Source organism: Hemicordylus capensis, chromosome 14 (genome assembly GCF_027244095.1).
Source record: "Hemicordylus capensis ecotype Gifberg chromosome 14, rHemCap1.1.pri, whole genome shotgun sequence".
In the NCBI taxonomy this organism is placed as follows: Eukaryota; Metazoa; Chordata; class Lepidosauria; order Squamata; family Cordylidae; genus Hemicordylus; species Hemicordylus capensis.
The window spans coordinates 12,885,599-12,912,571 of record NC_069670.1 but is presented as its reverse complement, the minus strand read 5'-3'; the positions used below and the strand labels follow the sequence as shown (position 1 = coordinate 12,912,571).

General features: G+C 50.6%; 2 protein-coding genes across 3 annotated transcripts in view; both read left to right on the top strand.

Annotated features, from left to right (window-relative positions):
* Positions 1 to 1,828: 1,828 nt before the first annotated feature.
* IL6R (interleukin 6 receptor) lies at positions 1,829 to 23,980 on the top strand. Its single transcript, XM_053278945.1, has 10 exons — positions 1,829 to 2,034; positions 10,529 to 10,777; positions 10,997 to 11,120; positions 11,767 to 11,948; positions 13,400 to 13,560; positions 15,225 to 15,372; positions 16,628 to 16,680; positions 17,755 to 17,821; positions 19,117 to 19,210; positions 19,558 to 23,980. Exons 1-10 carry the CDS (start codon positions 1,944 to 1,946, stop codon positions 19,778 to 19,780), a joined length of 1,392 nt encoding a protein of 463 aa, XP_053134920.1. The 5' UTR covers positions 1,829 to 1,943; the 3' UTR covers positions 19,781 to 23,980.
* A 1,414-nt stretch (positions 23,981 to 25,394) lies between these two features.
* TDRD10 (tudor domain containing 10) overlaps positions 25,395 to 26,973 on the top strand; it is a 46,040-nt gene continuing 44,461 nt past the window's right edge. The window contains exon 1 of one of the 2 annotated variants that reach the window (XM_053277350.1): positions 25,395 to 25,459. The gene's annotated coding sequence lies outside the window, so the exon portion shown is untranslated. The remainder of the gene's footprint in view (positions 25,460 to 26,973) is intronic. The other variant, XM_053277349.1, reaches the window with a different exon arrangement.

The following is a 26,973-nucleotide window of genomic DNA, read 5'->3' as shown; positions in this document are numbered from 1 at the left end:
CGTTTGTGGCTTTTGTAAACCTCTGTCGTGGCGGTGCCGTTTTCTGCTTGGCCTCCACCAAGGCTGGTCCTGAAGTGGCAGCATGGTGTGTAGCCGATAGAGCTTTGGAGGAGACCTGGGTTCGAATCTACCTCGCTGAGTGCCGTGCGGACGCTCCCCATCACTCCGCCTAGCCTACCTCACAGGGTTGTTGTGAGGATAAACCGGGAGAGAAACAACCGTGTATGAACTCCTTAGCACAAGGGTGGGATATGCATTAATTTCGTAATACTATTGATAAAATAGTAAGTGGGGATCATCAAACTTCAGCACCAAGTTTAGACCCGTTTTCGCCTCTGCATGAAAGTGAATGCAGACCTGCCTGGACAGGAAGGAGTTAAGCATCTGAAAGGACAAAAGACCAGTTTGGAAATGGTGATCCAGTTTGGACCAGCTTGAATGTTGTGGCGTGGGGTGGGGGGGGGGCGGTCAGGAAAGAGAGCGTGTTGCAGTTAACTCTCTGCCTCCCCTTCGGCATTGGACTGTGTTGCTGATCTGCCCGGAGTTCCTGCCTGAAGAATATAGACCTCCCAGCAATCTCTTGCATATAGTTCAGCTTGAAAAGAAGATCAAAATGGAACGGGAGTCGAGATCGCTTCACCGCGAATGCATCCCGCGGCAGGCCAACCTATGCGCAACTTGGCTCACTCACTCGAGGCATCTGGGAGAGATCTCTGTTCTGCAGCCCGTGAGTTCTCTGGCTGGGCCATTTCCCATGCCTGGTTCGGTGGGTGAAATGTGGTTTGGGCAGGCAGGGGCTCTTAGGATGCCCGCATGCGGAGTCAGGCCATTGGTCTATCAAACCCAGGCTCTGACTGGCAGCTGCACTGTAGGGTTTTAGACAAGCCTTTTCCAGCCCTACCTGGAGATGCTGGAGATTGGGGGGGGGGGGCTTTTGCATGCAAAAGCAGGGGCCCTGCTGTGGAGCTATGGCCCCTCTCCAGCTGCTTCATGCTGAGTCAGACTACTGCTTCATCTGGGTCAGTGATGTCAGCTCTGACTGGCAGCAGCTCCCCAGGGTCTCAGCAGAGGACATTTTTTTCCCTCATTCTTGTTACCCGTGGTTCTCCTAAGGCCTTCTGCAAGCGAAGCAGTCTGTGTGCTATGGTTCTTTCCCAACTAGTACTGCAGGCCAGGGGTCTTCCTTTTGGGCCCATCCGTAGGTGTCCCTCAGGAGCTGCCAAATTAACTGGAGGAAAAGGCTGGATTTAATCCAAGCCAGTGCCCAGGGCCCCATTGGGCAGGACACAAAATTGTGTGGGGAAGCCTCTGAGCATATTCAGAGTGCTTCCCCCATTGCACAGTCACCGCTCGCCTCTCCCCTCCAAACTGGCAGCGGCTGAGAAGGAAGAGCTTTGCCTTCCGGTGGGGGCGGGGGGGGCAGTGTTTTGAGGAAGCTAAATCATCAGCCCTGGTCCCCAAACCTCTGGCCCTGGTCCTATGCAGCGGATTTCCACCCGGAGGGGCAGCGTGACCCTGGAAATAAAGGCCTTTTTTTTTTTGCAAAGTAGTAAATGGTACCCCTGAGCATGTGCAGAGTGTGCCACGCCAGCCTGTGGTGCACAGGTGCCGGCCGGCACCCCAGCCCCTCTTCCTCTTAGCTAAGTGCCGAGCCAACTTGTTTCTCCCCCCCGCCCCCATGCCCCCTTCTCTTGTGAAGGCCAGGGTGCCTGTCATTTCCCCTTTCCTGGCCCTTCTCCTTTCTGCCCCGCCCCCTTGCTCAACCTCCCCGCCGCTTTCACAACCCGCCAGAGCAGAGCTCTCGCATCCTTCGTGCTTGGCACCGCTCCTCCAATGTGTGTCTGCAGCTGGGCCGGACAGACTCCGGTGCCCAGGGGCCCCGCGGAGTGACAGCGCCCAGGACGCCTGGCAGGGACCCAGCAGGAGGCTGGCATCGCCCGGACATGATGTGGCTGGCTGGTATCCCCTGCATCGCCGCCCTCTTCCTCGCGGCCGCCCGTTCCGCACAGCCAGGAGTGCCCTGCCCGCAGCCAGGTGAGACGGAGACTTGGGAGGCTTCTGTGGGGGGGTCAGGGCAGAGGCTAGGCGACCTTGGACGAGTTGCCTTTAGGAGAGGAGAGCTGGCCTTGCGGTTAGCCAGCATGACTTGTCCCCATAGCTAAGCAGGGTCTGCCCGGGTTGCATCTGAATGGGAGACTTGATGTGTGAGCACTGCAAGAGATTCCCCTCAGGGGATGGAGCCCCTTTGGGAAGAGCAGAAGGTTCCAAGTTCCCTCCCTGGCAGCATCTCCAAGAGAGGGCTGAGACAGAGATTCCTGCCTGCAACCTTGGAGAAGCCGCTGCCAGTCTGTGAAGACAATACTGAGCTAGCTGGACCAAGGGTCTGACTCAGTATATGGCAGGTCCCTATGTTCCTATGTTCCTATGCCTTGGGGACAACCAGACACCAGCCCGGTCAGATTGATGACGCTCCCCCATGCCCAAATTGCCTTCCCCCCACATTTTGAGGTGGGGAATACAGACCTCTTCCAGGTGTTTTCAAAGCAGTGCCCATCAAGGGTCTGTTCCCCCCACCCCCCTGCCACTCACCCACCCCACAAGTGTGGAGGAGAGACCATTTGTTTAAGCAAAGTCTGTTTCCCCCCCTAGAACAAGGAGTATGTCTCTTGAAGAGTGCGCTTTGGTCCGTTGGACATGGAGAGGTACCTAGGGAAAGGGGTCCCTAGTGGTTAGAGGGGTGGGGTGCAGGTGGCGAGTTCAAGTGATCTGGGGTGTGGAGGGAAACTGGGGCCAGGACTCCGGGGTCCTCTTCCCAGCTCTCTGAACATTGGGAGCTCAAAGCGAGAGCCATTTCATTTCTGGGGCAAGTTCCTGCGGGTGAAGTTGGGGCAGAGCGGCGAGATTCAAGGACTCTGCCGATGCCTTGGACAGCCTGTATACAGCCGTTGGTTTGTCTGTGCCGTGGGGTATGCCCGGAGTGACCTACATTTCAAGGACCCAGCTCTGCCTTGGGCTTCGCCGTTGCAAGGGCTACGTATCCATTCACGGAACCACAGTGCCTGGACGCCGGCAGGCATGCGATGTGTGGACAGTTGTCCTTCAGGATGGGGCAAGTTCTTCTTCTGATCAGTGGCTTTGGTGGCTTCCAGAAGGTGTGAAGCTAGGATGGGGTCGCTGCGGTTTGGGGAGCAGGGCTAGAGAGACGAGGAGGCTCGTTCACAGCCCCTCTGAGTGGGCTTGGTGGTGGTGGCTCCTTGCCAGATGTGCCGTTGTGGCCGCTTTCCATGCGGCACGTCCTGCCCCCGGCTGTGTGAACCCAGACGAAATTCCGTGCAGGCCTCCATCGCTGGCCCAAGTTTTGCGAAGGAGATGCACAGAGGAACTGGTGCTTTCTGCGAACTGCACATGACCAGCGGCCCAGAAGCACACACAAAAAAAGCCAAAGGCACAACCACATTTGCCTGGTCATCACAAATCCTTGTGCGGTTCAGCTTGGAGTGGGTTATGCCAGGGCAGAAAAGCACCAGCGAGGACTTCTGGTTTCTGTGCCTATCCGTTGATCTTCCTGAGGCCTCTTTCTCTCCCCCCCCACCACTCCTTTTAAAACTGAATTCAAATCTGACACCGTGGGCAAAGCAAGCAGGAAGGATGAGGAGAGTCAGGCAGTGTGGAGAGAGCGCAATTTCAGAATCTGCACTCTGCTTTCTCTCCGTTTTCTCTCTTGAAAAACCATCAAGCCATCGCCCTGGCACCTGGGATGCTCCACATTTGATATAACGCTCTGTCTGCCGGTTCCATGTTACAGTGGATCCCTCTGGGTAGTGTTTCCATGACCCCTGTTTCCTTGAGTGGCAGGTAGTTCCAAAGGGAGCTTGTAGGATGAGATGAGGGGTGTGTGTGTGTGTGTGTGTGTGTGTGAGAGAGAGAGAGAGAGAGAGAGAGAGAGAGAGCGCGCGCGCGACCGACTTCAGAATATATCTTATGCAGATCAGAGTGCGTGTTTAGGAACCTAAGAAGCTGCCTTCTACTGAGTCAGACCATTGCTCCATCTAGCTCAGTACTGTCTACACTGACTGGCAGCAGCTCTCCAAAGTTTCAGGCAGGAGTCTTTGCCAGCCCTACCTGGAGATGCTGCCAGGGATTGAACAGGGGACTTTCAGTGTGCAAAGCAGAAGCTCCGCTACTTTGGGCCCCATCCCCAAAGTAGATGCCATCTAAATTCAGACCTCTCACCTCTCCTGAGCCTGTTATTTAAGTTTAAGAATAAAAAAAAGAGCAACGTTGCTGGCTCGAGGGTCCATCTAATCCAGGATCCTGTTTGCAGCGGTCGTAAACCTTACGTTTGTAAGAAACTCCTAAGCAGGGCATGAAGACTCCATCCCCGTCTGTTTCTGGAATCTGGCATTCAGAGGTAGACTGCTTGTCTGCATGGAGTCTCTATTTTGCTCTCCAGGCCAATCTTATTTATTTATTTATTTATTTATTTATTTCTCTCTCTCTCTGTAAACTGCTTTGTAAACTTTGTTGGAAAGCAATCAGAATAGATAATATAAGAATAATAGATATAACTTTCCTCCTCCCACTAATGCTTGCTAGATAGACAGATAGATTAGATAGTAAGATAGGGATTTCTTTTTATATAATTAGTTATATCCTTCCTTAAAAAAACAAACACACAACCACCCAAAGGGTCTTTTCTAACACGCATAGAATCCAAAAATATACCTGTTGCAAATTGATTCAATGGAACAGCAATAACAAAGTCCTATCCTTAGGGGAAGGGCTGTCTAAACTCAGAGGTGGAGCAACCAGGTTCAATGTTTGGCGTCTCCAAGTAGGTCTGGGAAAGGCCCCAGTCAGAAACCCAGGAGAGCTGCTGCCAGTCAGTGTGGCCAACACTGAGCTTGATGGGCCAAGAGTCTGACTCAGTAGGAAGCAGGCTTCCCATGTTCATGATATTTCAAGGAGGGCCGTAGTAGCACAGTGGTAAACAGCAGCGTCATGTGTTCGAAACTAAAAGCACCAGCCAAAGAAGGCAGCCGCTACAAATGCCCAGATCCAGAACTGGGTATGAAAGAATGTCTCCTTTGTCTGGTGTTGGAAATTCCCCAAGGAGAGGCTGGAATTAACTTCCCCCAGGAACTGAACTAAACTAAACTAAAACAAAAAACAACAAAAACTAAACAAAACAAAAACAAAACTAAACTAAACTAAAACTAAAACAACAACAACAAAAGACTTGGGGTCAGCTCTAGCCATACTTTTTTGCTCGCTGGTTCAGACACTGAACCGTGGTTCAGCAACCGGTTCAGACTCTTTGAACCGGTCTGGATCCATTTCATGCAGAAGGATATCTGGCTCCTGCTATGCCACTCTGTCAGATTGATATGGGATGGGAACCATTTCACCGGAAGGGAGGGGAAGATGTCTCTCTCTGACAGTCTTTTTTGTTTTTGAGGATTCTAAAAAGCTTCCCTGCAAACCATACGCAGGACAGGCTTAAAGCAAAACAAATCAGGAAAATAAAACAATACTGTCATCCGACAACAGAAAATCTGTGCAATTGAATCACTTTTGTTGAACACGTTTTCTTGCCATTTTCGGGCTCATTTCCAGCATTTTGAATTCTGAAGTTGAGCTCAAGGCAAAAAGAAGAAAAGAAAAGAAAAGAAAAGAAAGGGCGAGGGGAAAGGGTTCAGTTTCAGTCCACTGAGCTAGTTTTATGGGTTCAGATCCAGATCTGCTTCAGGAAAATGGTCTCTTTGCCGCTGTTTAGAAGGCCATTTCCTGGTTACATCCACCTTGGCGTTTCAAATAGTGAGGGGACCAGAAGTGGCCCAATAGAATGTGTGAAGGGAGTGTTTTCTCATGACCTGAGTTCTTCTCCTGTCCTGATCCAGTGAATCTATCTATCTATCTATCTATCTATCTATCTATCTATCTATCTATCTATCTATCTATCTATCTATCTATCAAACTTGTATACCACCACAGACTCACATCTCTGGGCGGTTTGCAAGTAGTTAAAACACAGGTTCAAAGACAAAAATAAAAACCATTGAACAATTTAAAGCACAGTGAAATTAAACACCTTGGGGGGAAATAGAAGTCGTTAGAGATGGGGAGGCTCTCATCTCAACGGGGAGCTCATTCCAGAGTCTCGGGGCAGCAAAAGAGAAGGCCGATCCCTGGTTCCACATCAAGATTTTCTAGGGCTTAACTCCAGGACCTCTTTTGTTGGTTCAGACCTGGGATGCCTGAAGGAGACGTAAAAATTTGGTTGAGAGGAGGTTGAGCACAAGAGAAGAGGGCTGGTCTGGTGTTAGCAAGCACGACTTGTCCCCTTAACTAAGCAGGGTCCACCCTGGTTGCATCTGAATGGGAGACTTGATGTGTGAGCACTGTATGATATTCCCCTCGGGATGAAGCCGCTCTGGGAAGAGCAGAAGGTTCCAAGATAATCCAAGATAAGGCTGAGAGAGACTCCTGCCTGCAACCTTGGAGAAGCTGCTGCCAGTCTGGGTAGACAATCGTGAGCTAGATGGACCAAGGGTCTGACTCAGTATATGGCAGCTTCCTATGTTCCTATGCTTGCCCTACAGAGGATGTGGCAGTTGGAGAAGCTGGCCACTTGACTTTTACATGGATTAGCACCCTTATCCTTTCAGAGAAAGGAGCCCCAAGATCTGTGAGATGCAAGTGCTGGGATTAGCAGAGAGCTGTGAGTCTCGCTGGCGTTGGTACTGACTGTGCTGGCGAGGGACCAAGATGCGGAAAGGCTTCGTGTTGGGAACAGCTGGCAGTTTGCTTAGGGCTGTTGACATTTCACCACCTTCCAGTTTTGGAAAAGGCAGCATGGAGAGAAGTGGTGTGTGTTGTCTGTGTGTGTGGTTCACGCCGCATTATGCCCAGTTCCACCCATGACCTTTCCTAGCAGCTTACCTCCCAGTAGGGTTCCTGACTTCTTTTTCCTGGAAGATTAATTTGAATTTGGGAGATCCAGGGATGGTTGTGCACTACGTGGATGGAGTGCAGGTGTGCATGGAGAGGAATGTGTCTCCCTCTTTCAGGATACTAGGGACCTCATTCAGACACGATGTTGTCTGTGTGCAAGGCAACCCTTCTGTGAGCCGAGGTGAGACAGGTAGGAAGCTGCCATATGCTGAGTCAGACCCTTGGTCCATCTCGCTCAGTATTGTCTACCCAGACTGGCAGCGGCTTCTCCGAGGTTGCAGGCTCAGGGGGTCTTTCTCAGCCCTGTCTTAGTGGAGATGCCAGGGAGGGAACTGGAACCTTAATAAAATGATGCATGGGGTAGAGAGAGTGGACAGAGAGCATTTTTCTCTTCCTTTCTCACTGTGTGTGTGTGTATATACCGTATTTACCCAAATACAAGACAACTAACTTGGCAGAGAGGCACCTTTTAATGTGGTGATTCTCTTTATTGAGCAGGGGGGAGAGCAACTGGCCCTATCCATCCCCAGCACAGTATCCCTCCAGTGACTGTTGCTGGTGTCTATTTTATGTTTCTTTTTAGACTGTGAGCCCTTTGGGACCTTTTGTTGAAAAGCGGTATATAAATATTTGTTGTTGTTGTTGTTCAATGCATGGGTTATGTGCTCATAAGCCCCGTAGCTATAGGGCTAGGCTTAGTCACTGATCAGTGTTAAGTCCAAAACTGACAGAGTGAAGTACTTTGTCTTCTATGAGCATATGAAGCTGCCACACTGAGTCAGGTCACTGGTCCATTGAGCCCACGATTGCCTACTCTGACTGGCAGCAGTGAATTGCCTACTCTGACTGGCAGCAGCGAATGCGGTGGCCTTTTCCAGCCCTATTTCTTTATGCCAGGAAATGGGATTGAACTGCAGACCTTGCAAATTCAAAGTAGGTGCTTTCCCTGCTGAACTATGATTCTCCATTCTCCACATAATGCATAATGAAGATGGGGATATGGTGGTGACTATTCAATACAACCCTGCCCTTTTTCTAAGATTGACATCTGAGGCCCTGCTTTCTGCCACGTTACCGCTGGATGCTGGGCGTGAGGACACAAGAGGCAGGGCCTTTCCTGCAGTGGCACTGCGAGTGGGGAACATCCTCCCAAGGAAGATCAGTAGTGGCTTACTCTTCACAGGGCAGTTAAGGCTTAAGAAAAAACAACAAAAATATGTCAACATGTATTCTGTTCCTGAGTGGAATGCGATTTATTTGCTCCTCATGGTGCTGTTTTCGTGCTCTGCTGTTTGTTTTAATTTTTGTTTGATTTATGACTGCTGTCCCTTTAGGGTCAGCAGCCCTAATAGGGGAAAGCAGCTCATCCCTATTTGCATCACGGGAGTCTGAATAGATCCTCCTCCTTTGAGCCAGGGAGGCCTCTAAATAAACAAACCCTGCTCTCTATACAGATAAAAACAATGATCCACTTGAAAATTATTCCCCCCCCCCCCGGCGGATGAATAGAACAGAGATAACAGCTCCTTGGAAAGATGGGGTGGGGGCATCCGATTCGAGCCGCACATGGCCCAGTGGATGAAATTTGGGCTTGTTTGGAACCCTGCGCAAGGCCTGGTCACCTCTGCTCCGATTCGCCCTCATGGCAAATATTTACCAACGCGACCTTGGCCTTCCGAAGCGAGGTTTCCTAGCAACGAGAAAGGACAGGGCCGAAGGACAGCTGGTGCTTGGACGGGGGGCAAGGCGTCCAAGGGCAAGGGGGCCGTGCTGAAATCCACCGCTGGGAGTGAGGTGGTACCCACGATACGAGGGAGGCATTGGCGGAGACTGTCTCTGCTCACGAGAGGGAGCTCCCACAGCCCAAGAGGCAGGACGAATTGTGTCCATTTTCGGGGAAGAACCCTCATAATGGTTTTTGGCAACGTCTACCCTGCTAGAAATGGAAAATACCGCCCCCCCAAAAAAAAACGATTCGGGGGAAATTGCAGTCGCTTCGAGGAAAGTGTTAGGGACAGAGTTAGGGTCCCCATCCTGGACATCTTTTTGCCCTCTTTCCAAAAAGCAAAATCTTGGAGTAATCTTGGAAGGAGGTTCCTGCCAATTTTCATGTTCATTCCCTCTGAGAACAGTGATACCTTTATGTGTTTCAGGCTATTCTGGCATTGAAGGGGTTGATAAAAGTGTAATGTTGGGAATATTTCAGTGCTGCAATTTTCTTCTCCAGTGTCTCTAACACAACCCTCCGGTTTGGGGATCCATTTTTTTCAGGTCTCGCTCCAGCCTGTTCTGCTCTATTCCAGGTTTTGCCAAAGCCCCATTTTATACTCGTTTCTGTGTTTTCCAAAGTTTTTAAGACACCTTTGCAAATTTGGCCCCTGCAGGGCAATAAAAGTGTGACCACACCCTGAAAGCTAAAGGCTCCATTGCTCCTCAGCATCCATTTCCAGGTGATTCTTGAAAGCAAGTGGCGATTTCAAAGGCTTTATATTGGGGGAAATATTGTTTGGGGTGGTGGTGGTTTTAGTATGGAGGGGAAACCATCACTAGGAATAGTTTCAGCGACTTGGGGACTTAGCCAGGATCACAAAGTTATCCAGGAATGCTGTGATCTTTATGAAAAGCTAAAGGTGGAAACGTCAAACATGTACCCTGGATTTCAAGAAAGCAGATTTTAATCGATCCAGAAGAACGCTAGTTAGATTTCCATGGCTAGCTTCACAAACAAGGAAAGGAGATCAAAGCAGGGGACGTAGCTGGAGATGGAGCTATTGAAAGCGTCTTCATGAACAACTCCAGTTACGAACACAAATAAAAAAGGAAAACATTTCGTTTCTCCGCTCTTACACCTATTTCTAAAATTGCTGGAAATGTTATGGATGCATAACGGGGCAAGACGGAGGTACCAGCATAGGTCGGTTTAATACACATCTAAAGAAGAAAAACTAAGGGAGGCAACACCCACACCCCAAATTACCCCATTGTCGCTCAATGGAGTGGAATGTTTGCATACTCACAGGGCAGTTAACAGACAACCAGATGGGCGGAACAAATGAAACTTAAGAGTGAGGAAAGAGGGGAAGAAGGACTTGAACAAAAAGAGTGGGAAATTTCTCAGTCCTTCTTCCCACCCCATCCCCAGGCACAGGCAACAGAGATATCTTGCAAAATTTTGCTGTGATAAAATTTTCCAGGCTTCTCTCAGCAATGAGCTGAAAGTAAGAAAACAATATGTGTGAGAAATAGAAAGAAGAGGTCGGTCAAATATGGAGGAGTAGCCCGACAGGAGAAGAGGAGAAGTAGAGGAGTAGGGACAGTCTCCGAAAAGTGAAAGCTCAGAACAAGCTGAGGCCGGTGCGGGACATTTCGAACACCAAAAAGGGCTTTTTTTCAGGTATGTTCCAAGTAAGGGGAAGGAAACCGTCCATCCACAGCTCAGCAAGCATGGTGCAATGCTAACGGGTGACGAAGGGAAGTTGGAACTGTTGTCTCTAGCAGGGGAAAACGCAAACACAACCAAATGGTTTTCAAACTTAACAGCATTTCCCCTTTTTTTGCTTTCTTTCTCTTGCAGCTCTCCCAGCTGGGGCGGTGGTCTGCCGGCCGGGTGCGAACGTTACCCTGCGCTGCCTGGAGGGGGTGCTAGAGAACAGCACCGGTGCACACTGGACGTTTGAGGGACAGAACCTAAGTTCGTCCGATGCCAGGCGTGCCTTGGAAGGATCGGACCTTGTGCTGTCGTCGGTCTATTTCAACGATTCCGGCCGCTACAGTTGCCACAGTGGCGGCCGCATCCTGGGCTCCTATCGCCTGGTGGTGGACGGTGAGTGCCGTTCTCGGCGGTTAGGAGCAGAGAACTCGGAAGCTCTGTGAGGGCAAATCTCTGGCTTCGGGGCAGGATCCGTCTTCTTTCCCAACCCCTGTGACTGCATTTCCTTTTGTCCCTGGAGGGTCCACCCCAGTGCCCTCAAATGTGTGACTTGTCTCTCTGAGCATGTAAAGAGTGCCTTTCCCATGCGTGATGCGCCCTGTCTCTTCCCAGAGCCTCTTGAGACGCCAAATTTCACCTGCTTCCGGCGGAGCTTGGCCAAGAACACGCTCTGCGAGTGGAGTCCATCACGCTTGATATCTCCTCGTGCCAAGGCCACCCTGTGGGTGGGGAAAGGGTGAGCGTGCCATGCAGAATGTGACTGAAGTCAGGGGGCTGGGATCTAGGAGAGGGCAGAGTCCCTCTCTTGATTGGTGAGTCTCTGGAACAAATTGCCTCCTAAGAACAGCCCTGCTGGGTCAGGCCCAAGGACTATCTGCTCCCAACATCTTGTTTCTTCCCACAGTGACCCATGAGAGGCCTCTGGGAAGCCTACAGGCAAGAGCCAGCGTGGTGTCGTGGTTAGAGTGCTGGACTAGTGCATAATTAAGCCAAGGAATTCTCTGCCACAGGATGTGGTGATGATGGCCACTAGCTTGGTTGGCTTTAAAAGGGGCTTGGACAAATTCATGGAGGACAGGTCTAGCAATGGCTATAGCAGCAAGATGCCCCTAAATTCCAGTTGCAGGGGAGCAAGAGCAGGAGAGAGGGCTTGCCCCTCTCAGCTCTTGCCTGTGGGCTTCTCAGAGGCATCTGGTGGGCCACTGTGGGAAACAGGATGCTGGACTGGATGGGCCTCCTTGGGCCTGATCCAGCAGGGCTGTCCTTCTGTTCTTCTGTCCGCTCCAGATGTGTGCATGTTGAGGGGATCCTGGGATTGCTGTTCCCATCATGCACTGCACCAGCTGAACCCTGTGTCTGCTTCTGTTTCTTCGCCTGCTTAGGTTCTTGGCTCGGAACCTGACCCAACAGGAATGCCGCTTTTACAGGAAGACTCGGAAATTTACCTGCCGTATCGAGCTGCCTTACGACGACAACAACAACTTCTTGCTGGCCTCCCTGTGTGTGGTCAGCCCGGCCAACAGTGCCACAAGCCGCCCTCAGATTTTCCAGCCCAACAGCAAATGTGCGTCCCTTTAAAAATTAATCAGAAAATGTGGTCTGTGTGCCGGGCGCCTGCGTGCGCATGTGGGTGTCCGTGTCCGTTCCTGCAAATCCCCCTCACCGGACTCCAGCACTGAATATTCTTCGGATCTTCTTGAATATTTGCTAAATATCCTCCCGTTGTTTGATTTCAGCCAGGCGCCCTCTAAACCAGGTCTTCCCAACTGCGGGTCCCTAGATATTGTTGAGAGACAGCTCCCATCACCTCTGCCACGATGATGACAGGGGATGATGGGAGTTGTAGTTCAACCACATCTAGGGACCTGTGGTTGGAAGGACTTGCTCTAACCAGAGAGTCGTCCAGTTCGTGCAGGTCGATTTTGGAATTTAGCATTTTCTCTCCACTGTAGTGTATATGAGCCATCTTGCTGCTCCTTTAGGATTGCTGTCCTAAAGAGGTCTATAGTGCAGTAATAGTGGAACACCTGCTTTGCATGCAGAAGGTCCCAGGTTCAACCCCTGGCAGCATCTCCAGAAGGTTTAACAGACAGGGCTTTCCCCCCAAAATCCAATCCTGATTGGAGTGTGCCAGTCCACATATTGGCTGGATTTAACCTGACCTCCCTGTGGGCTATCGGGGACCAGGAGAGTCAGGACTTTGATTCTCCCCAAATGGAGGCTGCGAATTCTGACTTAGCCCGAGTTATGTCCGGGGTAACAAAATCCTCTATTTCCAGCAGCTTTGGGGGGAAAAAACCTCCGGGGCTTCTGCTTTCTCCGAAGGTGTCAGTGGAGGTGCTGATGGCTATGCGAATGGTCCAGATTCACTCTTCAGATAACCCAAAGCATAGAGCCATGTGTGAAAAACCTCCAGGGCGTTTTTCACACAGAGCTTTTAAAGCCCTTTAGCTCACATCTGCTCCGGAATGGAGGGGGTGCGTTCACATATTGGGCGGATTTACCCCAAAGTCCCTATGTGGACATATTTTGGAAACATGGTTGAATGTTCACTGTTCCTGTGAATATTCACCAGCTCTGGCTTTTGATGGCAGTGGGATGAAGACACTCAGCTGGGGTTTCTATGCACTAGCCTAAGAAGCAGCTTCCAGATCAAGCTTCTAATCCGGCCTCCTGCCCCCACAGTAGCCAATTAGATCCCTCCAGGAAGCCCACAAGTGGGGCAGGATGTCAACAACCCTTCTCCAATATGACTGAGAGGAAGAGTAGCTGTTACTTCTTCAGCATTCCAAGCTGCACCACCTCTGAGCACAGAGCTTCCAGGTCATGTGGCAGTCAGTTCCATCAGCCAATTATGCACTGTGTGAAGAAGCCCTGTCTTTCATCTGCCTCACCTGCCAGACCGTTTCACTGGACGCCATCCTCCTTTCTGAGATTCTGCTCAAACGCACACCACTGCACCTCTGACGGTGGGGTTCTTTCCTGTTCAATCTGTCTGTTTCATTTCCCTTACAGTGAAGCCTGACCCACCGGTTGATATTGAGGTGAATGCCGTGGAGAAGTCCCGCAACCAGCTCTCTGTGGTCTGGCAGGACCCACCTTCCTGGGGTTCCAGATTCTACGGTCTGAAGTTCCAGCTTCGGTATCGGGCAGAAATCTCCAGCTTACATTCTCAGGTTGGACCTTGCTTTTGTACTGGGGACAGGTGACAGGGCTGTCTGCCCAGAATTGCTTGGGGTTGGGAGGGAGACATACACAACCCCTGCTAACTTGGCAAAGAGGCACCTTTTAACGCGGTGATTCTCTTTTATTTAGCAGGGGGAGAGCAACTGGCCCTGTCCAACCCCAGAACAGCACCTCCAGTGACTGTTGCTGGTGTCTATCTTATGTTTCTTTTAGATTGTGAGCCCTTTGGGGACAGGGATCCATCTTGTTTATTTGTTATTTCTCTGTGGAAACCTCTCTGAACCCTGATTCCGTTACCCTGGGAATTGCCGAAAGGTTGGTTTGGAAAGGGGTCTGTTCTGTTAACTTCTGTTAGAAGCAAAAGAGAAGGCCAGGGAGTTATCCAGACATGGCTTCATGCTGCAGGGTATCCAGAGAGTGCATCTGCTTCGCAGTAGATTCACAGCTGTTTAATTCGGATGATTAGATGGGCTGTTCACGTAGGGGTCGGCTCCTCTCCACAATCCCTGCAGATCTTTTTCCTGTGTGCGTTCCCACAGCTTGTTCCACGTTTTTTCTCCAACCAATCACATCCCAGGAGGAGGCAAGAGACGCCTCCCTTCATTAATCCCTTTTTGTTTTTTTCATTTGACTGTCAGCCAGCGTTACGCAAGGCTGACTAGTCAAAACAACAGAACGCTAAACCCAAACCTGCCAAATCTGACTCAAATCTTTGCTGGTTTTTATAATGAGCTTGCCTTTGTTGATTGCCTTCATCATCTCATGTTCCCCCACCCCACCCCACCCCAGACCATTTAAGAGGCCATGGAGGTTTAAAGTAGAAATCATTGCTCTGTGAGGAAGGAAAATGCAGCCTCATGGAATCAGCTCAGACACAAAGGGCTCAGGTTACATCGGACCTGAAGTCTCCCTTCGTAAGCTTCCAGGCTTCAATCAGACAGAGCCAGAGACTCATATATGAACTAAAAGTAGTCAAAAGACTGAAGCAGCACGAGCAAGGATCCTGTACATGTTGAAAGCATCGGACGGCCCACATTTTGCATTCCCGCATTTTGCATTCGTGCTTGTGTTTAACTCAGGAATTTCTCCCTTCCTCTCCCTTTCTGGACTCCCTCCACAGAATTTCACCCGTCTGCCACAACCCCTCCCACCCAATTGCAAATCACCCATGCAAATCAGCATCGCAATTGCAAATCACCCAGAAAGCAGACCGTACGGAACACAGCTGTCAAACTCCCCTTCATTTAGCCTTGTGGAAGTGCAAGTTTTGAAAAAAGCCCGAACGACTGGTAGTGGCCCCTCCACACATCGCGGGCGAAGTGGCGGGACAAACCAGAAAGCTCTGGTTTTTCAAGAAAAGCTGCCGCAAATAGAGGATTTTTAAACCCCGGATATAATTCGGGCCAAACTAGAATGCACAGCAGTAATTCGGGGCGGGGCGGGGAATAGAATCAGGTGTGTCCTGGTCCCTGATAGCTCGTAGGGACTTCGGGGGAAATCTAGCTGATATGTGGACTCGCTTCCTGCCTTCTGGAGGAGATAGGAACTAAAAGCCCTGTCTGTCAAAGACCCAGGTGCTGTATGTTTTGCAGGTGGAGAAGAAGGTACCTAAAGGGTCTTCACCTTTCCTCACGTCCTTTCCTCTTGGTTGTAGGTTGAACTTCCGCAGGGGCACAATTCCTACACGATCCGCGACGCCTTGCCAGGCCATCGCTATATCGTCCAGGTGCGAGGGTGTGAAGAATTTGATCATGGAACCTGGAGCGAATGGAGCCGTGAAATCACCGGGATGCCCTGGACAGGTGAGCATGGAGGCAGGTGCTGGAAGGCGTCTGCAGAAGTAGGAGCAAACGCAAATGAAGCAATGAAAGCCCTGTTGCAATTAGCCAGAAGGGATGCAACGTCCCTTTCATTTCTTCGGGGGACAGAACTCAATGACTTGCAAACTTCCAGGCTGTTCTTTCTTCAAGTCTTTACTGAATCGTTATGTGCATCTCCGTACAAGTATTTAAAAAAACATTTGTGTTTCTGAAACGTATGATTCGATGCATACATGCAATTGATATACATTTCTAAGTTGATGGCAGTCTCAGGATTAAATAGATCAGTAGATCTACTTAAGATTCTTTTGTGTTTGCTCTTACGACGAGTTAATCCTGTATTTCAAGTTCTTTTTGCTGTCTGCAGTCGACTTTTTGGGTAGGGGAGGCCAAGATCGACTGCGAGAGATGCTCTCCTTTCTCTTTCAGATGTGTGAGGGCAAGTTCTGCCTCACCAAACGTACATTTTGCCCCGTATGTGCCCAATATATATATTGGGCTGGTTCTCACGAGTGTTGATTGGGTGGGACAGGCTACAGTGGGCTCTCTGGTTGTGTGCTCGTAAAAAGCAAGGTAGGAGGTGGAGGAAGTTATCTTGTACGAGGCTCCCTCTGGGTACATGTGCTGATCTACCCAGGAGCTGTACCCAGGTGTTTGATGGTGTTTACCCCTGCTAACCTGGCAAAGAGGCACTTTTTAACGTGGCAATTTTCTTTTTTTATCAGGGGGAGAGTAACTGGCCCTCTCCACCCCTAGCACAGGACCTCCAGTGACTGTTGCTGGTGTCTAATGTTTCTTTTTAGATTGTGAGCCCTTTGGGGACAGGGATCCATCTTATTAATTTGTTATTTCTCTGTGTAAACTGCCCTGAGCCATTTTTGGAAAGGCGGTATAGAAATCGAATTAATAATAATAAGGAGGGAACTAGCAGAAGGATCACAAATGATCACAAAACGAGAGCGCTCGTCTCACCCAATTCATGCTTCTGAGACTGGTCTGTGACTGTAATCAAATATTTGATTTGATTTGATTTGATGCTTCTGAGAACCAGACATCCCCCCCTCCGCCCCGCCCACATACACACCAATGCTGTCTTGAGTCCTGGCACGACTTCCAGGTAGATTTGAGGCCTGACAGTCTGTTACCCATCATCAACGCGCTCTCTCTCGTAACTTCTCCTTTCCCCTGATAAATTGGCTCTCTGCTCCAGCTCTTCTCTTTCTTATCATCGTTTCAGAGCCCACAACTGAATCAGAAACCACTTGGTTCAGCTCCACGGATAGCTCAACGGTAAGCAGCTTCAGCCTTTGCTAACAAGTTTTAAATTGTTGTCATGTGTGTCTCTCCCCCCCCCCCCCGCTGCCATTTTTGTCTTAACAAATGTTTTATTTTGTTTTTATTCTGTTGTAAACCGCCCAGAGACATAAGTTTTGGGCGGTATAAAAATGTTCCAATAAATAAAATAATAAATAAACAAGCTTTAGCACCGCGGTTGGTTTTGGTACACCGGACCAGATCACTGCTCAAGGGAAGCCCTTGAAGGATGCCGATGTTGATTTATTCCCGGGCTCTGAGACGTCACTTCTCAAGACCTTGGGAGGGGGACGGAACACTTGACGCACATTAGTAACGTGCACAAACACACTTTTAATAGCGTGTCCCTGGCGAGCAAAAATGGGAACGACCATTTTGCCAGGGGCAGGGGGGAAAGTAGGGACTTCCCCCTGGCCACAGGACAGCGGGGTGGGAAGTGGGGCGCATGAGTTTTGCTGATGTTGCCATCCTCGTGTAACTCTGATTAAAATAACCAGGGTTAGGATGGCAAAATCAGCCAAACAGGTTGAACAATGGTAAGTCTTCAGAATGGTTCAAGGTGTTTAAAACACCATTTTAAAGGCTGCCTTTTGAATGCAAAATGTTGCATGTGTTAATTTTGCTTTATGCATGCTTTAGCAGTAGCCTGCTCTGGGGACGGGAGTTGAAAAACTGGGCAGAGGCGCTCTTACCTCTGGACTTCTGGGCCTAAGTCCTGGGCCTCCACAGCCCCCAAATCCTCTTTAGTCTGTCCCGGGTGGTGTGGTCGCCCCAGCCGAGCATGATGATTTGCAGGGGAGGCAAATGATTGCCTCCCCTGCAAATCCCCGAGCATGATTTGCAGGGGAGGGTGGTTTCCAAAGGCCTTTAGGTCCAGGCTCCAAAATTACCTAGGTGCACCTCTGAAAGTGGGATACATATTCTGTAATCTAACAGGAAGGGGAGGGCGTGGCCGTGGAACAAGTAACCCACTCCCCAAATTACCAGGTGTTACAACTGGTTATTCTTTTCTCTCTCTCTCTCTCCCCCCCACACACCCCACTTTTGCAGATCCCTTTCCACAATCACGTTAACAATACCAGTAGCAGGTTCCCCGGAAGCACAGAGAAGACGATAGGTAAGTTTGGCTTCCTTTGTCTGGGCTGGCTTGCATCGAAAGATCCTCTTGGGTGTGTGTGTGCCAAGAACCACTGGGATATGAGGTTAGGCAGGAGCAGAATTCGGCTGCCTTGGAAAACTACCTGTAGAGGTTGTGTACAGGCAGGATAAACCACGCCTCGATGTTTATATCGCACTTTCAGTATTCAGTATGTGCTTCACATCTGTAATCCTGGGATTCCTTAGTGTGTGTTCTGTAACAAGGATTCCTAGATGTCGTCGACTACAACTCCCATCATCCCCAGCTGCAGCGACCTTTGGCTGGGGATGATGGGAGTTGTAGTCCGCAACTGTTACAGGGAACAGTACTTACACCTGCCCTGTAGTGTAGACCAGAATTACTGTCTTCATTTTATGGATGAGGGACTGAGGTGGAAAGGGATTGAAGGAGCCAACCTTCTGGGACGTCCTTAGCTGCACCCCCAGTTCGGAAGAATGACCCAGCAATGTAATCTGGCCGCCTGAGCTAGATTACAGATCTTCTGCTGGAGTCAACAAGCCAGAATAGATTCTGACGCATGATTTATATACCCCTTTTCCATTTTTTTTTTAAGTTTCCAAAGTGGTTTACATAGCAAAAAGAATGAGAGCAGACTGGGTTCAAATCCCACTGCTGACACCGTGGCCTGTTTCTTGACCTTAAGTACAAAGGAGTGGGAACATCTTTAATAGAAAGAGTGAGTCTCTCCCTCCACTCTCCAGCCTCTTATTCAGGGTCATCCTGCAGTTCATCTCTCAGATCCAGTTGGCTGGCTGAGTGTGGGCATGGAGGCACTGTTTCCATCCTTGCTTTCTTTGGATGCTCAGGGCTGTTTTTCCTTTCTCTCCCATGGATTTCCCCCCAGTTCCATCCCCCACAAAGCAGCCGTTCTTGCTTCCCTCCTGCCCTGCACCACAATTCTCCCAGAATGCAGCGGTTCTGAGGTCAGAAACCCCTTCCTCTGTCGACGTGAATTTTTGCCCAGGCCGCCATTTTGTCTCTGGCTCCGCTTCTTGGAGCCACCATCTTGTGGCTGGCTTCTCCACCCCAGACTTCTATTTCATGCTGCTAAACTTCAAAGGTTTGGGAGGAGACGGTCGCTTCCGGAAGCCTTCCTCCTGCCCACCCCTGCTGGAAGGGAGTATCTCTTCCCTTTTGCGTTTTCCATCCCACCTCATCCCAAGGTCGTAGGGCGGGGCGGGCAAGGATGATGACCATGCCAGTCCATCGAGAAATGGCCAGGTTCCTGACGTCACTGTGTGCTTTGCTTTCAGTGGAAGATGCTGTGGCTGTGCCTCTATATTTATTCCTCCTCATATCCATAGTCCTGACCTCAGGACTCGCTCTCGCCACTGGCTTTATTCTCAGGTGAGGAGGGACACCAAGTTGTGGGGGGGCGGAGGATCTGCTCAACTCTGGTCAGCCCTTCTTCCACACTTGAGCTAGGGACCCCGGAGCAAGCTCTTTGAAAGGGGCGGGTGGCTACCGGGAGGGGAGATTCAAAGCCCAGGCAGAGAGAATAAGCCGCTTTGGGGGCATCGTTATGGGAAGGCCCAAAGGACCCTTTGCTCAGTTTCCCGGGCCGTCCCGCGTTGCTTTCACGAACCAGACACCCTTCTCGGCTCTGGGGAATGGGCGGTTGCCTTGCACCCGGATCCCTGGCGGATATCGCTAGGCCATTCTATTACCCTTTCCCCCTCTTTCCCCCCCCCCAGGTACAGAACAAAATGGCAGGTGCTGTTTTCTGGGAAGGGGAAGTCCAGCGCTGTGCCGGCCTTTTCCTTGGCACCGTCGAGTCCCGAGCTACCTCTGAGTGCAGCTCCGCTCCTCTCCCCTCCGGTCTCGCCCTGCAGTGAGAGTTCGGTGGACACCCCTAGCGTCCCGGAGCATAGCCTGTATGACGTTTCTAATGCGGACTACTTCTTGCTGCCCAAATAGGCAGCAGATGCTGGATTAGAGGGTACTGGGTGTCACCGTGTCCCAGGATGGCGCGGGACGCCGTTGCGGCTCATGCAGAAGAAGAGGCGAGCCAACTAGTCCACAGCTCAGGCACTTGTTTGGACAGCCGTAGGGTTAAAAGGCCCCCAAGGACTACTATATGCCAATATTCAGATGAATGCTAATCCACACTACGGAGACTTGGGAGCAGTTGTGACTTCCTCGTCCCAAATTCTCCGTCCTTTCCCGGGAATCTGGAAGTTGCTTTTTCGCCATCAAGAGGAACTCCGGATCCTTTCATTCAAAGATGGCCGCTGTTGCGTCAACCCCGTGAATGAGTGTTGGACGTTGCTACCGGGCCCTAAAACTGGTATTAAGATGGGGTGACTGCCAAGACGCCATCTGGGTTGATATTCTGGCATCTGTCGGAGAAAGTAACCAAAGAACCGTTCGCTGTCAGGAAACCCCAAGGGTTTTCCTTGCGTTAAGGAAGCCATATGCATTTTGGCTGTCTTGGGTAGGTGATAAATTCCTGCATCACGATGCTCGTAGATGGCGGATCTTGCCACAGGCAACCGTAGAAGATAGAGCTGTTGGTTCTGAAGTCCTAGAAACCATCAGTAGGTTTCCACAGGTCCAATATCCAGAGTCCCATCCCATGATGCATTGGAATGAAACTGTGCATATGGAATTAGGCCATTAGGCTCTAGCATTGACTCCACAAGGCCTCCAACTGGGGTCTTTCCTCGTTCTGCTGCCTGAAATACTTTAAGTGAAGATGCCCAAAGACAGAACCTGGGACAGAAAATCCTCCGTCAATTGCATTCTGGGATAATATCACCTGCCGTTGCGTGAGTTCGACACCCTGACTTTACTTTGTGGCAATCCGACTCCCGACGCGAGCTGTGATGGAGGGGTGTTGCTTCCTGATGGAGAACTTCGCTGCTTTCAGATGTTACGAAACTCAGAGTTATGCAGAACTTTTTCTGCTGCAAAACATCAGGGCCAACGGTGCCATTTTGCTTGTGTTTTTCTCTCTCTAAAGGTCACACTGTGGGTCAAGCTTGTTTTTCGGCGTCCGCTGACGGTTCTGTTTACAGGTTGGGTGGGATCGAACTGAGAACTCTGGAGTCACCCACACGGGAGACAGTGATGCATCAGGGGCAAGGGGAAGTTACACGCTTCTGCTTTTGGGGTCTTGAGAAAGCCAGCTGTGGTGCCAATGGAGTGGCATCCATCTGCAAGAGGCCTTCACGTTCCTGGCATGTGCGGAGATATTTTCGTGGCCAAGGCCTCTGAGGAAGTGAGGCGTCACTACAGAAGGGCCAGGACGCAATGCCAGGTGGCCTCACGGACTGAACTTACGCCACTGTGGTAGAGTCCTGCGGGAGTGGAACAGACTGTACCACTTGTACCCCGTGGGCGGAGGAATCGCATTTCTGAACACTCCCCGCAAGGAGAACACTAGTACTACAGGGAGAACTTTTTTCTTTCTTTCCTTGGGTTTTTTTTTTTTTTTAAGAAGAAGGTTTCAAAGCAATGCCCTCTGCTCCTGGCCGTTCCTGTCCTTGGCCGTATCGTGTCAGGGCTGTACCACTTTATTCCACAGGCACATACAGAGTGCCGAAATGGACCCCCTCGCAAAAGTGGTTCGGGTTCAGTTGGAGTCCCTCTCTCGCTCTCTTCCTGGGTGGGTTAGGGTGCACTTGTGTTTGTGTGGGAACGGCAGAGAGGAAGAGAATCGTTGGGCAATTCTGCGGAGAGGGGAGTACAGCAGGTTCCTGGTGGGGGGGGGAGGAGAGGGGGGTCGGTGGTGAAACCACCCATCCAGGCAGCTGCTTCCCTTCGCCTTCCAGTTCTCCTTTTGAGTCTCTGGTGGTGGTAAACACTGCTGCAGAGGAAACACATGTCTGCTCTGAGGCAGGGGAAGTGAAATATCCGAAGGGCACCGCAGAGGCCTGGAGCCTCTTCCTGCCTTCGGGGCAGAACATGGGTTGTTTCTGGGTCTCTTTCCTGCCAAGTAGCTGTACCGTGCCGGAGGGGATCGCTAGGCCCCCAAAGAAGGTGTATGTAGGTACACTTCTAGCGCAGGCCCACACTGTCAGGCACCCAGCCCTGCATCCGAGCTTCAGAATTAGCCCTCCAAGTCTGGGGCACATGTGAGCTGATAAGAGTGCCTCTGGACATGAGCAGAGTCTATTTCCTCCACCTATAAGGACAGTCACCACACTTCCCTGCTCCCCAGACTAGCTCGTGCGTGTTTCACATCCAAACCTCCAGGGCTGGCTTGCCAAACCTCCAGGTTTGGTTGCCAAACCTCCAGGGCTGGCTTGGAATCTCCAGGCATCCGTCCCCAGGCGACTCCTGAAAGTGATCCTGGAGGTTTTCCACACAGGGCTTTTAAAGCCCTTTAACTCACATCTCCACCGGAATGGAGGGGGTGCGTTCACAAATCCAGCAGATTTACCCCAAAGTCCCTGTGAGCTATCAGGGAGCTCTGCACACACGATTCGGGTTTTCCACTGTACGTTAGAGTGCAGTCCCATTTACATCCGAGGCGGAAAAAATACACTTTTTGTGTCGAATTTTTGGGATAACGTTGAGTTCGCAGTAAAGCCTCGCAGAAAACGTGCGGACAGGCCTGCTGTGTGGAGAACTCCCTGGGAGACCTTAATGGTTTTGATACTGTGGAAATGCTAAGAACCATCTTTGGCATGTCCTGACAGCACTAGGAACAGGGTTGCCCACACTGACTTGGGATCTGAATTGGCATCCATCCCCAGGTGAAAAGAGATTTTAGTGGCTGGATATTATTAAAAATATTTTAGGAGAGGGGTGGGGTGCTGCAGACCTCCAGGAATAATTTTGAACATGCAGAAAAACAACAAGTGCACAGTTGAAAGCCTTGGGGGCATTTTAGTTTACAAACCCTCAAAAAGGAAACTAAGGGAAGATATGAAGCATGCTGGAGAGAAAGAGGAGAGAGAGAGAGAGTTTCTCCCGTTCTTATGTCCTCAAGCCTGGAGCTTGTTTTCATGGGACAGAGGAAGCTGCTGTCTACTGAGTCCGACCACTGCTCCATCTGGCTCACTATTGTCTGCACTGACTGGCAGCCGCTCTCCACGGTTTCAGGCAGGGCTCTGACTGCCCCAGACTTTGAAGCTGCCTTCTACCAGTGAGTAGGACCACTAGACCATCTATGGCAGTGGTCTGTGTGCCAGTCTGTGTATGAATGCCATGCAGATTCCCGGCCACCCAGCCAGGCCAATACAGACATCTTTGTTCTTGAGCAACAATGTGCACACCCCGTGATGCTCGTCATACGCAGGGAACATTTGTGCAAGAGCATCATTTCCAGCGCTTTCGTCAGGACCCCGGCCCTTTAATTCCTCCACCAATAACATCAGCTCTGACCGAATCGGAGTATCTTTCCATGGAAGGTTCTCAGGCGATACGTTTCTGCACCGGTCGCCCTAGACGTCATGGTTTTGATTTTCCCCTTGCCCTCTTCTGGCTCTTTTGCTTGTGGGGCAAGCAGGTACATGTACCTATTAATAGAGGTCTGTTCCAGCCTGGTACAAACCCTGATAAAGCGTCTCCAGCCTCCACCTGGGTTCGAAATTGAGTCAGCAGGGCCGAGAGGAACCCGTGGTGCTGTCCCCTTGCAGCGTGAGTCTCTCTCCGGAAAACCACAGCCGTGTGGCCCCGGTTCTAACCAGGATGTCTGTCTTGGTGCGAGAGAGCTCGATCCTGTCAACATGAAGGCCGTAGCAAAGACGCCTGTCGTCTTCGAGAAGAGTGGCGGGGTAGGCCAAACAAGCTGACTTCATGAACCCCACGGCCTGTTTTCCGAAATCTGCCCCACGGAAACAAGCATCCTCAACCGAGGTTCCGACTGAACTTGAATCCCCAACCGATTCAGAGCTCCCGCCCAGTGAATCGGCTCTGCATCAGAGCGGAAACGCTCTTGGTTCCTTTGAATCCAAAGCGGGCCAAATCCTTACGCACAAAGGCTGCTAACCAGTTAGAAAGGAACAGTTCCATATCGAGCATCCTCAGCTTGCGATGATATGATTCATGTTTTATTTTCCTGTGTTTTTTTTTTTTTAAAAATCCTGTCGTATGTCTGTTTGTTTGTACAGGTCCTCAAAACGTTCAGAATTAGTTTCTTGAGAAATAAATATTCCCCGCCCCCACAAACAGTGTCGTATTTGTTTTGTCAACGTGACATTTGCAAGGAAAAGAGATTGGTGTTGTTCTGCATGGAGTTTGTTTGCTTTATCCTGCTCTTTCTCCAAGGAGCCCAGCCCAATGGACATGTGGTCTGTCCTCACAACAACCCTTTGAGGTAGGTTAGCAAATGGTTGGGAGGAGAGCTGATCTTGTGGTAGCAAGCGTTAATTGTCCCCTTCGCTAAGCAGGATCTGCTCTGGTTTACATTTGGATGGGAGACTACATGTGTGATATTCCCCTTAGGGGATGGAGCCACTCTGGGAAGAGCATCTGCCTGCTTTGCATGCGGAAGGTTTCAAGTTCACTCCCTGGCATCTCCAAGACAAAGCTGAGAGAGACTCCTGCCTGCAAAGGTGGAGAAGCTGCTGCCAGTCTGGGTAGGCAATACTGAGCTAGATGGACCAAGGGTCTGACTCAGTATATGGCAGATAGATTCCTGTGTTCCTAACTACCTCCAGGTGTCTAACTGGTTGTCACACCTTTTCAAGTTAGTGTCTGAACCAGAAAGTTAAAATACAGATACCGGAACTGGAATGGAAACTCTGTTTTTTAATGGTTGGTCTCCCTGATGAAATAGACATTTGTGGGTTGAAGTCCAGTTTATCGGATATTCACACAAACTCAATAACTTGGCTAGGCTTTAAATCTCTCTCTCTCTAGTTTGCTGAAACAGTCAAGGAGGGCAGAAGTGGTCTGGAATTTGTGCTCTCTGATAATGTTTGAAGACGGAGGGGAAAATTCCCCCAGGATAATGTTTTGTTTGAAATTTGCAAGGGCTGCCTTTCTTGGGGCCTTAGAGGCCCCCAGGGCAGGGTCGGAGTCTCCAGGAATTATGGAGAGTGTGAAAACTGTTGGAAAACATATCGTGGAGGGGGAGAATTCCACAGGCAGATAGGAAGCCACCTTATAGAGAGTGAGTCCCTTTGTCCAATTAGCTGAATATAGTCCACCCCAGGCCTGCCTGACGTCCGCCCTCCAGATGTTTTAGGAACACAACCCCCATAATCCGGTGGCCAATAGTCAGGGATGATGGGAGTTGTAGTAGCCCAGCATCTGCAGGAGGGCGCCATTTGTGCAGCCCTGGTCTACACGGTCTGGCAGCGGTGCTCCAAGATTTCAGGCAGGGATCTTTCCCGGTTCTCCCTGGAGATACCGCCAAGGATTGAACCTGGTGCCTTCAGCATGCAAAGCGACAGACCCCTTCTCAAAAGCAGAACGCTGCCTTCATTGCAAATGTTGGAAAATAGCTATGAGGGGCACAGGCAGACAGTTAGACGATTAGGGAAAGGTTTGTAGCTGAGGACTTGCAGCTGTGCTTGGATTGGGCCTCCCAGCTGAAGGGACACTGTCTAATTAGGGTGATGTGTGTGAACCAGGTCTCAGGAATTCCTCTCCTCTTGAGCCAGCCCAGGCCAGGGTCTTCTCCTGCAGACTTCTCAACACAAGGTGAGAGCATCTTTGCGGTCTTTTAAGCGTGTTTGAGCCAGATATTCCCTGTGTGGGTATTTGTGTGGGTGTCTGTCCATTTTGCATCATGTTTCCTCTGTGGGTGAGCTGCTGCTTTTGTTACGAATTGGTCTCAGCAGCTTTGGCCTTTCTTTGTTTGGAGACTGTTTGGGGTGCTTGATCAGAGAAAAGTGGAATACCATAACGTACAATAGACAACCCAATGGATATTGATATACCGCTTTTCAACAAGAGTTTCCAAAGCGGTTTACATAGAGAAATAATCAATAAATAAGATGGAGCCCTGTCTCCAAAGGGCTCCCAATCTAAAAAGAAACGTAAGACAGACCCCAGCAACAGCCACCGGAGGGGTGCTGTGCTGGGGCTGGAGAGGGCCGGTTGCTCTCCCCCTGCGAAATAAAGTGAATCGCCACTTGTAAAGGGTGCCTCTAGGCTCAGTGAGCAGGGGAACTTTAAAAAGAACGAACTGAAGTGAGCTGGGGTGGGGGTGGGGGGGTAGCGGTGATGGTGCTAGGACCAAATAAGGTTGCCCTATTCTGGCTTTCCAAATCCGGGTGCCTAATTTGTGTATTATGCAAATAGGCTTGAAACTAATTCTTGAGCAGAATGGTGAGGGCACGTTTTGCACCAGAACCCCTCTTCTACAAGGGCTACTGCTTAGCTTTTTTTTTTTTTTCCTTCTCCCCCCCTACCCCCCGCCCCGATGAAAGCTGAAATCCAGGTGGGATGTTTAAAATCCGGGAGAAATCCGGAATTTCGGGGTGGGTGGGTGGGTGGGCATGGCAACTCTAGGCCTAACGCCTGGCTCTTGTGGCCTTTGGACCCCTTATCGAAATGTCATCGCAGTGGAACAAAGATTTGTTTTGCTCCCCGCTTCCTTCCTAAAAACGGCGAGAGAAGGGTGCAGATGACCCAGGCCTCTTTCCTCCCCGACCACACATGCCTGCTCACTTCTCCTGTTGTAATCTGGGAGTTCCCCCGCCCGGGGTAGCGCTACGATGCCTGTGTTTTTGACATGTCTTATGAGACACGCAAAAGTGGGTGGCGGCCCCTCGTGCAAGGAGCGTCACGAAGGGAAACGCCATGCAAATGTGGGAGGCCGGGGTGGAAAAAGAGGCCGGCGTGTGCTCCGCTGACAGAGGAAGTCTGCTTCAAAGCGAGGGGAAGTGAAACGGCAAAGAGGCGACTTTGGTTCTGTGGGGAGTGGGTGGCAAAGGGTGTTCGGGGCAGAAAGCGAGGCGATGGCCGTCCATAGGAACTTGGAGGTCTTGTTGGCAGCAAGCATGGATTGCCCCCTTTGCTAAGCAGGGTCTGCCCTGGTTTGCATTTGGATGGGAGACTCCATGTGTGAGCCCTGGAAGATCTTCCCCTTAAGGGATGGGGCTGCTCTGGGGAGAGCAGAAGGTTCCACGTTCCCTCCCTGGCAGCATCTCCAAGGTCGGGCTGAGAGAGATTCCTGCCTCCAACCTTGGAGAAGCTGCTGCCAGTCTGGG

Excerpts from the sequence above, each read along its gene's own strand:
- IL6R (XM_053278945.1), top strand. The coding sequence starts at position 1,944 with ATGATGTGGCTGGCTGGTATCCCCTGCATCGCCGCCCTCTTCCTCGCG. Across the intron at positions 2,035-10,528 it reads AGTGCCCTGCCCGCAGCCAG|CTCTCCCAGCTGGGGCGGTG; the intron begins GTGAGACGGAGA and ends TTTCTCTTGCAG. Across the intron at positions 19,211-19,557 it reads GCCACTGGCTTTATTCTCAG|GTACAGAACAAAATGGCAGG; the intron begins GTGAGGAGGGAC and ends CCCCCCCCCCAG.